General features: G+C 36.2%; 1 protein-coding gene across 1 annotated transcript in view; it reads left to right on the top strand.

The window, feature by feature from the left end:
- The window catches only part of LOC136240084 (uncharacterized), a 28,287-nt gene extending 12,105 nt beyond the window's left edge, over positions 1–16,182 (top strand). The window contains exons 6-20 of the mRNA XM_066030927.1: positions 5,128–5,259; positions 6,240–6,296; positions 9,339–9,434; positions 9,484–9,585; positions 11,403–11,585; positions 11,636–11,832; positions 11,881–12,014; positions 12,081–12,163; positions 13,259–13,327; positions 13,379–13,404; positions 13,479–13,575; positions 13,946–14,027; positions 15,353–15,549; positions 15,749–15,853; positions 15,907–16,182. Coding sequence (XP_065886999.1) covers positions 5,128–5,259; positions 6,240–6,296; positions 9,339–9,434; positions 9,484–9,585; positions 11,403–11,585; positions 11,636–11,832; positions 11,881–12,014; positions 12,081–12,163; positions 13,259–13,327; positions 13,379–13,404; positions 13,479–13,575; positions 13,946–14,027; positions 15,353–15,549; positions 15,749–15,853; positions 15,907–16,014 — 1,668 coding nt within the window. The 3' untranslated portion in view covers positions 16,015–16,182. The remainder of the gene's footprint in view (positions 1–5,127; positions 5,260–6,239; positions 6,297–9,338; positions 9,435–9,483; positions 9,586–11,402; positions 11,586–11,635; positions 11,833–11,880; positions 12,015–12,080; positions 12,164–13,258; positions 13,328–13,378; positions 13,405–13,478; positions 13,576–13,945; positions 14,028–15,352; positions 15,550–15,748; positions 15,854–15,906) is intronic.
- The last annotated feature ends 506 nt before the right edge of the window (positions 16,183–16,688 follow it).

The following is a 16,688-nucleotide window of genomic DNA, read 5'->3' as shown; positions in this document are numbered from 1 at the left end:
AAATCATCTTAACAACAGCCTTACTCTATAGTACATACATACTTTAGCCAATGAAATCGCAATTACTACTTTTCACTGCTACCAGTGAAATTAGCGATAAATTGCTGGAATAGGGATTTTTGTATGGACAGTGGTGAACAGGTATGGTATTATGTAATATTACTTTGTGGTTTTAAAGTATGATTCCTGTAAACCATTGAACGATGATTAATCCATCTGTACCTGTTTTTCAAAATCATTTCCCTTGGTGGTTTGTCTGGTAGGAGTGGCAAGTATTCAGTTTTTTTAATTAGCTGATCTTGATCGTGTATATAATTGTTACACACTGTTGTATTTTTTTGACTGTATTTTCATGGTCATTAGCTCGATTTCTTTCAACCACAAAAAGTTTGTGGTTCATTGGTTAACCTAGCCATGTACTGATTTTCAGCTTTCCCATAAGCAGTTTACTCTGTAGTCGTGACAACATATTGGTGCTATTTTCATGAATAATTGCTAATAACTCCTTTACTGCTTTTCATATTCAAGCCACACTTGGCATCACAATGTGACTTTATATTCCCCATCTGTGTGTCAAATTTCAAAGTAATAGGCTATCGTGTTCATGTTTTATGGCAGCTTTTGTAAGTGTGCAATAAGAAAAATGAAGAAACTAAGCGAATTTTTGAAGTTTCATATCTCAGGAATGCTTGAAACAATTCTGCTGCAATTTGGTATGTGGACTACTGATGGTGGAGGGCATATCCACAGCAGAAATTGTCTTGTTTTGTGAAGGCACCATGGAGCTATGAATGCGTGAAATGTAGATTATTGTTCAACAATAATAAATGAAGTGGGTTGGTTATGGCATTAATGGAACATGTGTATGCCCAGGCAGGGACCAATTGCAATATTAAAATGGTAAGTGAACTTGTATCGACATTTAATGTGTGGTATCTTAATGATGTGGCTCACCACAGTCTGTTTTAGTAGATTTTATAACTATTCTGAAACAAATCTTTTCCTTGGGGCTCTCCTTGAACCTTTCTAAATGTGAAGCATATGTTGCAGGTGCATCGTCCACCCCCTTTGTTGATGAACTACAGTCAGATGGATCTGGTTTGTCTTGCAGGCTTAGTGGAGGCTGTATTCCATGGTACGCTGTAGTGAATGAAACTATTCATTGTGCTCAGGTGTCTGGAGGTGTGCCTGCTGTTTTGGAGCTTGTTGGTGTGTGTTGTGATGATGGTAAGAGGCTGGATGGAATGTCATTGATTCATCAGTGGTGGGGCTTACCCTTGCTCTGGGACTTTACCTGTTCAGACACCCTTGCCCCATCTAATCTGTCTATTTCTGCAAGTGGTGCCAGCCAGCTGGCAAACTCTGCAGAGTCAGCTAAAATCAGGAAGTGTTTTTCTTTAACTCCATCTTCTTACTTCTCCCTCTGTGTGTTGAGAGTCTGGGTGCTTGGGGATCATGTGCACATTCATTGGTGTGACAGATAGGTTCCCTGGTAATGGAGTAATCTGGAGATAATAGAGCTACCAAATTTTTGATTCAGAAGGCTGCTATTGATGCTCAATAATGTGGCAATGCTGCATCAGAGGATTGGGCGTAGTTTGCTTTTCTGTCCACAGTTTGAACCAGGCTAAGACTTTCTTTTTAATTAAAATGTTATACATGTACTGTAAATAGAAAAAACTTGTCCTTAAAAATCAATAAATATATACAACAGTTTGGCGAGTTCATTAGCTCATGTGAATTTCAGCCAAATTGAAAAATGGCATGAGGCAAAACAACAATGGTACAGACATACAAGCAAGCAAGCCAGGCTCACACATAGTTCTCTTATGGGAGGTTGGCAGGGCACCTTGTCTGTTAAAATTGCATTTTCTTCTCCCTGTCAATATGCTCATAGTGTGGCATGCAGGCTTCTTGGGCTGTATGACACACGGATGTATGTAGCTAAAGTGTAGGCTCTTTCAACTGAAGGAACAAACTCTGTCAGACCATTCAACTACTGTTGTTAATACAACCAACGTTATTCATGCTTTTAAAACATTAGCTTGTCACAACTCTACTGGCAGCTGGCGCCAGCTTCCATCTTGTGATTACATAATGCAGGGCCAGGGGAAACTGAGGAATTTTGCCCTGAGCCTTAGCCTGAAAGGGACCCCAGGAGGCTTCATGAAGTGCCCCTTGTATACCTGTTTAAAAGATCGATATACTCTAATAGAGCAGTCAGATCTGGATACTCTAATAGAGCAGTCACAGTATTCTTCAGAGGAGCAGTGTAGCAGGCTTATAAATAAGGAGATGTGGTTGGTGAGGGGTAGCTATTGTCATGATCATTGACATTGACCTTTTTTTCTTTTTTTGGTCTTCAACTTACAGCTTGGGTGAAGTTGTGATTCAGAATGGAAACCTCCTTGCCCCTGGGGCCCCACTTTAACTCTTTGCCCTGGGCCCCTTAGTTTCTCTGGGCAGCCCTGACATAATGGCAGAGAGCAGCAGAGACAACAAGTTACCACTTCACCTTCCACTTGCAAGACTGGAGGAAGGCCAGAAACTTCTAAGCCACAGAGGTATACTGTCAAATTGAACTGACAACAAAATCAATGTAGTATATTCGACCTATATCCTTTAAGTAAAGTGAAAGGATGAGAGCAAGGCTAGCGAAATAGCTGAAATTCACAGGTGCAAACTATTTGTGTGATGACAGTAATACAAGTGCTATTACACAGGCCTTCAGTGCCTGCCCTATCATCTACAAACTCAGGCCTTCATCTCATGACTAAAATGAAGTTTTATAAGGGTAAGGGGCTGGGGCAATGGTGTAAAGATCTGTGTACTTATTGTATGTGGCACCTGGCCAGGGTGAGAAGGAAATATTGTATTTAACATCTCAGATTGCTTCTGGTGCATTCTCAGGTAATGACATGAAATTTCTATTACAATAGTAGGGACCACAAAGGTTTGGGTGTGGCTCATGAAAAAATCACCTAAAAACTTTTCCCTGACGACGATGAAGCTGTATTGGTTAGGTAAAACTAAGCTCAAACAAGCATTCAGATTGGCCTGAAACATTTTCAATAAGTTGCTATAACTGAGTAACTGACTGACTGAATGACTGACTGACTGACTGACTGACTGACTGACTGACTGACTGACTGACTGACTGACTGACTGACTGACTGACTGACTGACTGATTCCTTCAGACAAGCGTAATTCGATAATGGTTAAGGCTATGGGCTTGATTTTTTCACTGTTCAATGTTGCTTTGGTCCAAGAGGTGCCTTTTGGCATACCACTGTACGTAGAATGTATTTTTCATGGACTTACCAGTGTCCTCCTTTGTGTCCCATTTATCTTTGCTGACAGCAATAGGTGTCAATTTGGCAGCAGTGCATGATGGATTCCCTTTGTAATGAAAATTGCCTGTATTTTTCGTAGTGGCTTCTTGATAGCAGAGGTGCTTTTCAAACAGTTCTTGATTTGTAATGCTGTGTAATGGGTTGAACATAGATGACAATGAAGCATAATGGATACTTCACTTTTCAGACGATAATTGGTAGCTGGGGCACATGGCACCATTTCTTTCTTTTGATGTGGTATGCATGGGTTCACCAGCTATAATAATTTTATTTTATATACAAAAAAGTTATCAAACAAGTATACAAAATCAGTTGGAATTTTCAACTAGAGTAGGGACCATAGCACATTGATAAAAAATGCTAAAACAAACTGGAGTAGTACATGATATTAAATCAAAGTAAACAATAAAAAGTGTTATATCCCTACTGTGCATTTCCATTATGGAATCTGAGTATGGTAGGGATAACAGTGCTTATTGTTTTACTATGATTTACTTCTCCAGTTTGTTTTAGTACCTTTTATTGATGTGCTATGGCCCTTCAGTACTCTATAGTTGAAAATTCCATTTTTTTGTGTACTTGTATATATCAGCCTTGGGAAGGCTGTATGTGGTTGTAAAGCTCCATAGTGTTGAACAAAGACCTGTGCTATAAATTTCTTTTAATTTAAGCCAATTTTAGCTTAAATGGCCCATAACTTGGCCTAATTCATCCCTACACCTTCCTCTTCAATTTTTTGAACAGCCTCTTGCCCTCCTCCCGGGCCCCTGCCTCCCACCCCATTTGGAGTTCACCTGATACAGTCAACCTCAGTGTAAAAACTATCTAAAATGGCGGGAATTTAGCTGTTGGCTACTTGCACTGTGGATACTCTGGAAGGTAAGGAATTGGTGAATAACATGTGAAAATTTGGTACACATAGCTTCAACCATTGGCGAGCTACAACGCACTAAATACTTAACCGTTATTTCTCTATACTTTTAAAACAGGTGATAAGCCTGGTTTTCCCAGACTGGGTCACATATAATCTGACCATTTTTGCAAAGCTTGAAATATCATGGAGTATGGTAGTAATGTTTGCACTTAAAAAAATTACCAAGGACCAGTTCATGGTCATAGTACTTTCATAGCTCCTTGGCAGTATAGGTTAGGTGGTATAATCAAGCCTAAATGAGACTTCAGTGCAACCCAAAAATGATACCAATAAGTTGCTACAAAATTGTAAATATTCTTTAAACGTGGAATTTTTTACTGTGTGACTAACTAATTACTGCCTGACCACATGATCCTTTCGGAAAAGCTTAACTCAAGGCTGTGGGCTTGAATTGTTTACAACTGGATATCACTTCAACAACCTGACGGGCGCCTTTTGGTGTGCTGTCACACATACAATGCATAAATCATGGACTTACCTTTTCCTCCTTAGTGTTGTATTCCTTTTTCCTTGCAGTGCAAGGAAAAGGCTCTTGGCTTTGTGTGTAATGATTTCAAGGTTTCATGGATTCTTTTAGGAGGTGGCATCATGTGTATGGTTATATCTTTTTCTAAAAGAATAATATGGAAACATCATTTTTACACTGCTCCTCCAACAATAGAATAGTGCTTCTAAGCTAGCTTCAAGCTTCAACAGAAAATGCACTTTCTACTCAGTTGAAAATAAAGCGTAAGTGATTCAGGCATAATTATTTTGGTTGTACTATTTAAGAACTTTCTTATCACTAATCAATTCATTCAAGTATACACAGTTTGTAATTATTATTTGCATACATCCAGAAAATTGTTGAACTACAAAGTGAATTGTCAGAGATGAGAGCACAGGCGTTTAAGCAGCAACAGGAGCTAGCACAGCTTAAGCGTGAAAATGAACACTATGCAAGAAGGAGGAGCAATAGTATAGGATACCAGGTACTTACATACTGTATATTATACTATCTACATGAGTTTTTCTCTATCTGTGATATACAAAAAAATAGCATGCTTGTACTTGGGGATTGGGTGATACATTATAGTTAAACCCCACCATGAGTGGGATATTGCAGTTATCAACCTGAGGTTGAGGTGTTGGTAACTAGATATCCTACGAGTGCAGGTGAGGTTTAACTGGCTTCTATCCCACAATTTGAAGCAGTCAAGTTCACAAACAACGTGTCAATAAGGCTAGACAGGCATGTCAGTTGTGTATGGCTTCAAGTTTTGCTGAACTTGTAGTTTTACTTGTCCCCATCCATCCACGCACTCAATCAAGTGATCTTCGCATGATCAAGCACGTGGGTGGCTGGGGACGAGACTATAGTTTTACAATGTGTATGGCTTCAATTTTTGCTTTGTTAGTAGTTTTATATGTGCAAGGCTTCAATTTGCTTTGATTGTACTTCTTTCAATTGAATGTGTAAATATTTGTTGCCTTCTATATATGCACTGGGTACCATTCCCAGGGTTTAACTACCATTCCCAGGGTTTAACTACCATTCCCAGGGTTTAACTACCATATACTCCCAGTTTTTTACTTGATGTAGGGCTTCTGTGAGATAGAAAATGAGTTAATGGCTTGCAGTGTAGAAAATTTTTGGCTGACGGTATTTTATGGATTAGAACAGTTTGTAGTACAAATCAACCACAAAACTATTATAGCAGAAAATAAAAAAAACTTTGTGGACAGTTTGGTTTCAGTTCATAAATCACTACTGCTCATACAACGTTCCTGTATGATTATCAAGCAGTTGAACATATTGTATAGTGAAAAAAAGCAACAATTACTACAGGCCTACCACTTTGATGCAGCACCACAACCCTCACTACACAAATAATACTGGACTACTGGTAGCTTGATTATTGTTTGATATAATGTATAAGCTGAAGATGTTAAACTTTGCAATCTTTAATAGCAATCTGACAAAGTTCATAGCAACATTCAAATAGAGTACCACAAGCTATCAACAATGGTAAGAGTTTATTACAGTGGAAATTCAGTTATCTGAGCTCCAGTTATCTTTTAACCAATCCCTGAAAATGATTGTTCTATTAGAGTAGCAAGTGTTCTATTAGAATAATTAAATTTGTTTGCAAAAGCTACAGATGCATTTTGCGGCTTTTTCAAACACTAGGTGGTCCCTAAGGCATATGGATAACTGAGGCATTACTGTAATGTATGATCATTCTCACTGTGTGTTGTAATAATGACAGAATAGAAAGCACCAAAACAAGAGACCTGTTTAAATCTGAACTGAATCTAAGTGTGAATGGATTTTTGAAAAATAATCATGAGATTAAAAGCTCTAAAAATTCATGCTATCCCTTGCTAAAGGCTTCTAGTATTACTCTAAACTGAAATGCTGTTGAAGGGTTGACTTCTATCAATTAGTTTACTGAGATGGATCTCTAGCACCACTTGCCTGTTTAATTTTAATGTAAATAATTCAATTGTCCCTAAAATTATTTCAAAGATAAATGTAGCTAAATAGCATAATTATAGTAATGCTTGCCATGTTTATGAACACTGTTATATGTGTATTTATTATAATTATGATAAGTATGCAATGTCCTTTTTAATACCTTTCTTATCATTATGTAATATATTGGTTATACAAGCAAATGTACAGTAAATTGTAAATCTTTACTTCTTTAGATAAATTACTTTTTAGTAGTAATAGACCAGTATCTAATAGACAATAATAATAATAATAATGATCATACAGTACACTAGTATGTACTGTACAGTAAGGTTCATGTAGGTGTGCATTGTCCCATGGCCACAACTGACCATAATCCAGCCTCACAAAACCTTTATGGCAGTGTTAGTTAGGTACATATCAAATGGTATGGTAGTACCGTTTAAGTAGGGATCACCCTGAAAGTTTTGTGCGCCACCCAAAATTCCTTCTTTGAAAATCATCCTAGATACATCTTATGCGACGAAAATCACCTTTATGAAATAGTATTATAAGTATAACAAAACACTTACTGGTGACCAGACATTGAAATTTAAAAAGTCACAAAACTTGAATTTTAGTCTCACTACCTCACTGCCTGATTGCCTGACCGCAGTCGCAAGGCTAGAGGCTAAACAAAGCAGTGCACAGCCACTATTTTACACCACAAGTTCTGATGAGTGTAGGCCCTCTCTGTGCTTTGTTTTTTTCTTTTATCTTCATTCAAGCTGCTTGTCTTCTTCTTCATCCAACGAAACCATATCAAGGCATTAATTTTTTTGTATCAACATTTTCTTCCAGCAGCATATTTAGACACCACAGAATTATTTCAGAGCTGGATCGGATATCACAAGCGCTTCAGTCTCAGTGCTACTATAAAGAGATATACTAGCTACGTAGACATCTGCAACTTTGCAACCTGTGCGTGATAGGTTCATGACCACACCCATCAAATAAAGATCTAGGTTGACTAATAGCAACAGCACACCTCTTAACAATCTAGCTATTTACTTAACAGTAAACAAAATGACCTCACCCCTTATTGGTCTAGCTAGCTGAGATACTCTAATGCAACAGTCACTCTAATACAACAATATTCTAATAGAACAACATAATAGTAGGAGATTTATCTTTTCTGCTTAGCTCAAGGTCTCAACCTGTCAAAATTACTTGTGAGCCTTGGCCATTGCAAATGCTTCTTGATTGGCCTTCAACATGACAATGAATCTTTATTATAGCTGAGCTACAGCAAAAACTAAACTGAAAAATATTAATTTAAAATTTAAAAGTGAAGTAGGGATCTATGCAATATAAAGTAGTGAATTAAACAAGAGATGAATAATGGTATTACAGCATAGCTCAGTGGGAAAATCCCTACTTTGGCACATTAGCTATAACAATTATTTTGTTCAATGCCAAAGTAGGGATTTCCCACCAAGCTATGCTGTAATACCATCATTCATCTCTTGTTTCACTACTTTTTATTGCATAGATCCCTACTTCATTTTTTTAAATTAACAATTTTAAGGTGGCGCTGTACCAATTAAGTCCAGCTGCACAAAACAATTATAGTCAGTTCTTGTTCACCTGAGCCCTCGTCTCTTGTTAATAACTCTTGATACACAGGCCAGCTACCCAAACATTTAGTAGCACTGTGAAGCCTTTTAAATTCCGGAACTGTTTATCAAAAAGCACTTTGATATGGGCAAGAATAAATGAGTTATGAGGGTTTAAAAAATATCACATACATTTAGTATAGATAATTCAGGCACACAAACATGCTTACAACATGAAAACATGCTTGTTCCAGTACAAAACCATTGGGAGTGGACACATGTTCACCTCTTTGATATTTGGTGAGGACTCAGGTGAATGTGTACAGACTATAGTTTCAATCCACACTCTTAATGAGCTATTTTAGGGTGGCCCAAAACTTTGCTAGTGTACAACTTAATCTAATGCTGTTGTGATAGCCTGTGATGCTTTAGTTTAGCATACAAAGTTCTGTGAAATAACACGACTTCATTTTGCATTTTAGGCCAATGTAACTCTGAAGTTTCAAGCAAATTTTTGGTCAATGAACAACCTAGCACTAAGCCAGTTTGGTTCCAACCATTTCTCACCTTGTAAAACAATTTTACTAATTAATTCATTTTCACATCTAATTTTATTTTCAAACTTTCAGTGAAAGCTTAGTTCTTTGAGATACAGAAGCCATTGGGATTGTAATTACTAATGCATGCATGCCTGGCCAATTCAGGACTGGCCAGACTGTGGGCTCCTTCCCTGGTTGTGTACTGGCATACTTGACTTACTGTGATCACATAGCTGCACAAGTGCATGTGCATGCGTATCAGAAGCCACACTATTGCTGACCATACACTGCCTATAGTTGGATTTATTATTATTATTTTATTATTATTATTATTAACACTTTACAATGACCAACTATGCTTACAGGTATTTAATGTAAGAACATGAGTTTTCATTTTAAATACCTGGTATGCAGTCTGCTGTAGCTAGTAATTCAATTTATGTACTGCTATGAATATGTAGCCTATGTCTGATGATCGTATTGACAGTATAAAGAAGATAGTCAAACTTGATTTGGATTCAATTACAAAGAGCACAGAAGATAACAAATTTATTAAGGTATCTATTGTGTTTTGTTAGTACTAAATAGTATTGTTTCCTTTTATAGGAACAAATGGATGAGTTTTATGAGCTGTTTGACAGATGTATTGAGAATGAAAAGACTGATAAGTTCAGCTGGGACAAAGTCCAGACATTGCCACAACCTATGGTCCGTATGCCTTAAGCTAATATACATTATTAATTTTAAAATGAAGTAGGGATCCAACTGATATATAAAGTAGTAAAACAAGAGATGAATGATGGTGCTACAGCTTAGCTCTTGAGAAAATTCCTACTTTGGCATGTTTTGTTGTATGTCAATGTTGGGATTTTCTCACCAAGCAAGGCCACAGATAAAACCCTTTTGCTGTGCATGGTAAGACCGTCATTACTTAATGTTTCCCATCTCTGCCTACATCCTCAGACAGTTGACTTTATGCTGTAATACTATCATTTATCTCTAGTTCCACTACTTTTTATCACTTGGATCCCTACTTTCATGAACAATTTTTAATGTACTGAGTTATTGTTATGGCACACACAGCTATACACATGTGACTGTTCTATTAGGGTGAATGCTGGCTGTATTAGAGCATTCCAAGTCAGCCTCTAGCCTACCAAGACTGACACATGACCACTGTCTCTTATTTTCACTCAGCTATTATTACAAATACAGTTAAGGGGTGTGGTCATTGTGTTCGAGTAAATAAATTTTAAGAGGTGTGTTCTTTGCACTTGATTATTATAAGATCATTAATGGATGTGGCCTTGAACATATCATTAAGTTGCAGGCATCTACTGGGTGTCCAGTATCTTTTACAGTAGCATAAGCACTTTGAATAGTTTTGTGGCATCTAAATGTGCTGCTAAAGAAACGTGTTAATATGGAATATTAAATGCCTCAATGTGGTTTTGTTACATGAAGAAGATGATCAGGTTGATTGGGCATGCACTCATTGGAACACCACTTTTCAGCTACTTGAATTTGTAAAAAGATTGAGATACTCTAATAGAGCAGTCATCATAATATACTCTAATAGAATAGTCATTGCAATACTCTAATAGAGCATTGGGTATAGTATATAGCCACTGTTCTAAGCCATTAGATCTATGTTACTTGTCCTCAAATCACTCAAAAGTTTCAGTGAGTCATCTGCATGGTACTACATTGAGCTAATTGAACACATCCCACTGGTGAGTTTGTTATTGTGGCGTAAAATGGTGACCATACATTGCTTCATTTGTTTGGCATCCAGCTTTGCAACCATTGTCAAGCAGGCAGGCTGGCTGGCTGGCTGGCTGGCTGGCTGGCTGGCTGGTGGGCGGGCAGGCAGGCAGGCATGCAGGCAGATGGAAATTTGAGTTTGATCAATTTTGTAAATTTGTTATCTGTAAGTGTTTTCTTGTTTTTATGCTGTATTTGCATGATGTTAGTTGGACCAATATTATTCAGTAAAGGTGATTTTCATTGCATAAGATGTTTCTAGGATGATATATAAAGTTGGAATTTTAGGCAACACATGTCATATTAGTACTCAAACAGTACTACGCATACCGTACTGTTTGATATAGGTGCCATTTAGCCTATGCTTTGTAAACCTTTGAACTTAATTTAGGCTATTATCACCTAAACATGTATAATATTTAAATTAAGGTAGTGTGTTCCAGTGCTGATAAAAGATTTTAATTTTGGTAAATCCTTATTGTTATATGTTTTTCCAGGCTTTTATGGACACTTCATTTTTTCACAGCTTGGCTGTTTTTGTGGATATGGCTTCTGTAGTTGTATAATATGTATTACATGTGTGTCATTGACCAAACATGTGTTTTTTTACACCATTTCTTTATAATTTTCTGTTGTTGTTGATCTATGGTGTATATCTTTTAAAGCAATGCTTCAACATCCATCTTATTAGAGGTCAACATTTGCCCCTAAATTGGGTTATTAATGGATTTTAAATAGCATTTATGTTGCACAAATGATAGATAATAGAGCTGGAAGCTTTTGCATCTGGGATGAAAAGTTGCAACAAAGGACATCTAGACAAGCTTGTTGTACTCAAGCTCAATGGAGGCCTAAGTACTAGCATAGGTTTGAAAGGGCCAAAGAGCAATATGGAGATCCGAAAGAACAAAACATTCTTGGATGTAACTGTCCAGCAAATAAACGTTAGTACAAAATGCTATGTAAATTAATACTTAGTAATTGTTTTATGCAGCACTTGAACAAAAAGTTTGGATGTGATATTCCTTTAGTTCTGATGAATTCCTTCAATACTCATGCTGATACAGAGATACTGAAGGATCGTTATGAGAATGAAGTTTCTTTGCACGTCTTTGTACACAATAAATTTCCAAAGTTGAGCAAAGAAACATTACGACCAATCCCAAAGGTTGCAGATAGCCCTGATGAAGAGTAAGTAATGTAAATTGTTGCATGGTTTTCATTATTGATGCATTATAGGTGGTATCCACCTGGACATGGAGATGTGTACAAGTCTCTGTTAAGATCTGGAATGCTTGACAAATTTATAAAGGAAGGAAAGGAGTTTATGTTCATATCCAACATAGACAACCTTGGTGCTACTGTGGATTTGGGTTTGTAGCTCATTCATAATATTATAGCAGTACAATTATTGTACTACTGTGTATACTGCTATTCAGGAATCCTTCATTACTTGGTTGATGTGCAAAATGCTCCTGAGTTTGTCATGGAACTCACTGATAAATCCAAATCAGATGTTAAAGTATGTATGCTTGTATGAAAAATGTAGTGCTGTATATGGTATAACTATTACATATATACTTATACATTACATACTTAGTATAAAAGATTGGAATGCTTTAATAGTACAGCCAACTTTACAGTAGTATCCTAATAAAAGTTTGTCTATACAGTATGACTGTTTAAGGTTACAATATAGTCATGGTAATCATTCAAAATTTCAAAAGCTTTTGGGAAAACCATAAAACCAGTTTAGCATGCAGCATAAATAGTTTAAAGTGAATGTGAAACCCTTAACATTTTTGTGTAGCTGCAATGTAGTTTGAGGTAGGTGGAATACTACCAAGGTCAGCCTGTACTTAAATTGTTCACACTCCATATCATGTTTTTCCGCTACATAATACAGCATGCACTAAAGCTGTAGACTCTATTTCTGAGGCATTTATTAGGGCATGTGAAAGCATTTTTGAATGTTTTGAGACCCTTGATAAAGCTTGTCTCACTCAAAGAAAGTACTACAAATTCAATAAATGTCTTTGTAAATATTAGCTAACTCAAAAAAAAATTTATTAGATTAGATTATCAATTTTTGTCAAAAGACATTTATTGAATGGGTACACAGAAGGCTATAGCCTGCAAAACATGCTCCCCACACGCATACAGACAACATACACACAGGACAAGTAACCACACAGTTGCAAAATACAAAACAGAACAGTCAAAAATACAATTAAATGTTACAGTTAAAAAAAGTGACAAAGAGCAGACCTAAATGCAGGCCAGCCTCCCACAAATCCTAGATATTTTAGTTGTTTATTTCCTTGTGCTAAAATTATAAAGGTTCAATAATTTGTTACAATCTGATTTTTGTGGCAGTTTTTTTTTTTTGTAATACATCACTCTACTGTGGGTTACACACTCAAGAAAACTTACAGTTGTTGTTCTGCTGTAAAAACAAACAAGTACAAAAAGTTGTATTACTACCACACATAGTTGATGAAATTATCCATCTCTGCTCAAGGAGGTTTTGTAATACCATAATGCAAAAAAGTTGTGAAATCTACATACCTTGCATACAGTACTCACTGAATAATTGTTTAATACTTTTTCTTCTAAGGGTGGAGCATTGGTCAAATATGACAGACAGGTACGACTGTTGGAGAAGAGTCAAGTTCCCTCAGAAAAGGTTTGTAGAGTATTAATTTAAATTATTTGTGTACTTTAACCATATCAATAGATTTCTGAATTCCATTCAAATTTTAAGTGAGTGATTTAAGTTCATTACTGTATACATGTATTATGGGTGTATATTGTGGATATGCACTTTGAATTTGTAGGGAGTTTAATACTAATAACCTTTGGGTTAACCTCAAAGCTCTTAAAAGCATACTGGACACCAACCAACTTTACATGGAAGTTATAGTTAACCATTTGGTGAGTTCGTTATAAATGTTGTGTTATTACATGTATTAAGTGCTCATTAATTGAAATGAAAGACAACTACCACTGCTTGAAATGTCTTTGTTTACTATAGTGGTATATCCCCAGTATATGGAACAGTTAATTGTTTGTTATTTTAATAGTTTTTCAGTAAACCCGCATTCACTGATGTTTTACTGAGAGTTTAAAACTTAGTAAAATAATTATGTTCCATATACTGAAATTTTACTATCAGTATAACTGGGTACAGCTACAGTAAAGCAACTTAACAAATTAGTAAACTAAGAACCTTCAAGCAGTGTACCTATATAACATTATGGGATTTTTTCAGCTGTCTTACACATTTGTACTGTATGTACTGTAGCCTGCACATGATGGATCAGGTGTCACTATCCAGTTAGAAACTGCTGCTGGTGCGGCAGTAAGAAACTTCAGCAATGTTCTTGGTAAGTATAGTTACTGCATGAACTGTATGTACAAACATACGTATTTATGAATATTGATTATACAGTGTAATATTATATGTATTAGGTAAAGTATTATGTTCGTTGTCTGTTTTGTAATTGTGTTTTTGTGTTTGTTGTCTGTTATGTAATTGTGTTTTTGGTTCTGTATTATTAAATGTCAAGCTCATAGCTTTATTGTGATTAGCTAATTTTTGTACTAGTGATGCTGTATATTGTCACTTCTGCGAGGAAGTAGCCAATTGCATGGATAAAATTTATTAATATAAATGAAATCAAAATCAATCAAATTTTTGCACAAATAGTAATAGTCTAAATGGATTGTACAGATCAGTGACAATGAAGATCTTGGTGAGTATAGTAGCTGACTTAATTTCAAACACGTGGTATTATTGCAAGGACTTAGATGTATTGAATGTTCTATTAGATTATCAGCTTCTAATTGAATGATAGTGTTGACATGTAGCTTTTATAAATAACTACAGAGTCTTATGCCAAACTATGAAACTGCTTTTTGTGATAGTAGCCACCTTTAATTTGTTTACATATGCATGCTTGCACAACTGATTTTTTCACAATGAGTGATATCCACAGTGACGTTTCTTGACATTGTGATTACAAAATTTGATGTCATAACTGACAAAATGGCCGTATTAGTGTAGGGGCTTCAGGGACTTTGGCACACAGTATTCGAAATGAATGTTGTCTGAAGCTGTTTTACACTGGAACCACGAGATAATATAGGTAAGAAGCTATACACGTATCATGACAGTGCAAAATGCACTCCAACAAGGAAAGCAGACCAAAACTTTTAAATTCACACACAAATAGGCTTATTTGTATTGCATTATATATATATGCCTCACCTTCGCCCTTTTTCGAATTTACATGGGGAAACACTATCTCGCCCAATACCTAAAGTCCCCACACTATGACAGTTTGTGACATCATAGGCAATACACACAACATCAAGAAATGTCATTGCGAATATTGCTCATTCACTATTAGTTAGCAGACATCATACTGTAAAGAACATAGCATACATTATGTATACGTGCAGTGTTCTGTCTTACCATATAGTGCAAAAGTTTTAACGGGGGAAATTTTGATGAATTGACTATTTGCATTGCAATTTGTCAATATTTTCCTCTCAAAATGTTGCCTTTAGTGAATTCTCTTACACAATATTGGAGCATTTTGTAAAAATTTTTACTCATCAAATATTTGTGCTATACGCTACATTAACAGTTCTGCATTATTTTTAGGAATAGAGTGTATAATATCTACATGTCTACGTATTGTACTAGGGGTTAAAGTTCCACGATCAAGATTTCTACCTGTGAAGTCTACCTCAGACTTATTACTAATAAGGTCTAACCTTTATAGTGTCAAAGATGATGGTTTACTGGAGATAAATCCTGACCGCCCTAAGCCAATGAAATTTGATTTTGATCATCCCAAGCCTGCACCACTGATCAATTTAGGAGATCACCACTTCCAAAAGGTCTAGCTACATAAGTAATGTCCATGGTAGCTACTATATTGTACAGTAGCATGAGCCAAACAATAATGAAATTGCACAGTTTGTAACACAATAATGAAATTCGGCACACAAGCTAAGATTCCTATCTTGTTCTTTACTGAAGATTAAGTGAATGAATTTGTCTTGCTGCTCTAATTATGCATAATTATCATAATTGTAGATTGAGAGGTTTGAGTCAAGAATTCAACAAACTCCCAAAATGTTAGAGCTGGACCACCTGGTAGTGTCAGGAGATGTAACATTTGGTGAAAATGTAACCCTTAAGGTATATACATCATGGTTGAATGCTTTATCAGTTAATAATATTTCCAACTGCAGGGTGTTGTGATTATCATTGCTGATGATGGGAAAAGTATTCGCATTAAATCGGGAGATACATTAGAAAACAAAATAGTCCTTTCATCTAAAGTATTGGAGTATTACTGAATTTATTACTTGATTGTGTACCTAGCTAATATCAATAAAGGTTTTATAAAACTTTTATGGTATCCCCAGGCATTACAGTTATTTGTACCTGTACTTATAATGTTCAACAGAAGCTCACATTACAGTGTATAATCTTGATTTACATACGTAGTACAGTACATTATTATGCAAGCTGAATTAGACCTGGATGAAAATTTCCTTGAAATGCATATGGCTGGGGCTTGATGGCTTGTAATTATTATGAAATAGTACTGACAAAGGTAGGATTTCAGAAGGGAAGTGCTAATGGGATTTAAATATATATGATTTCTGCATTGCTTGAGTGTGGCTTCTGCTGCAGATTCTGTCATAGGTAGCTTTGTTGATGAGTGATAGTGTCAACTTCCATCTCAACTGGAACCTGGTTGATGTCAACTTGGACAACAATAGGGTTTAAGCTGTTGCCTTCAACTGTAAACATGCCATATGAGGTGTCTGAGTCCCTGTTGTGTTCTTTTGGAGCAGTGGTTATCTCATCTTCCTCCACATAATGATTTGTCTTGGAGTTAAACTGTTGGCTTTTCTTGCCTTTCTGTTTTGACTTACAAGCCTTAGCTATATGCCCAACCTTAAGCTTCTTGCAAAGGTAACATTCTGTGGTACGAAACTTACAAGCATTTGCTAAGTGGTCACCC

This window comes from Dysidea avara, chromosome 12 (assembly GCF_963678975.1).
Source record: "Dysidea avara chromosome 12, odDysAvar1.4, whole genome shotgun sequence".
In the NCBI taxonomy this organism is placed as follows: domain Eukaryota; kingdom Metazoa; phylum Porifera; class Demospongiae; order Dictyoceratida; family Dysideidae; genus Dysidea; species Dysidea avara.
Note: the sequence above shows the minus strand (reverse complement) of the source record. Positions and strands in the feature narration are given on the sequence as shown.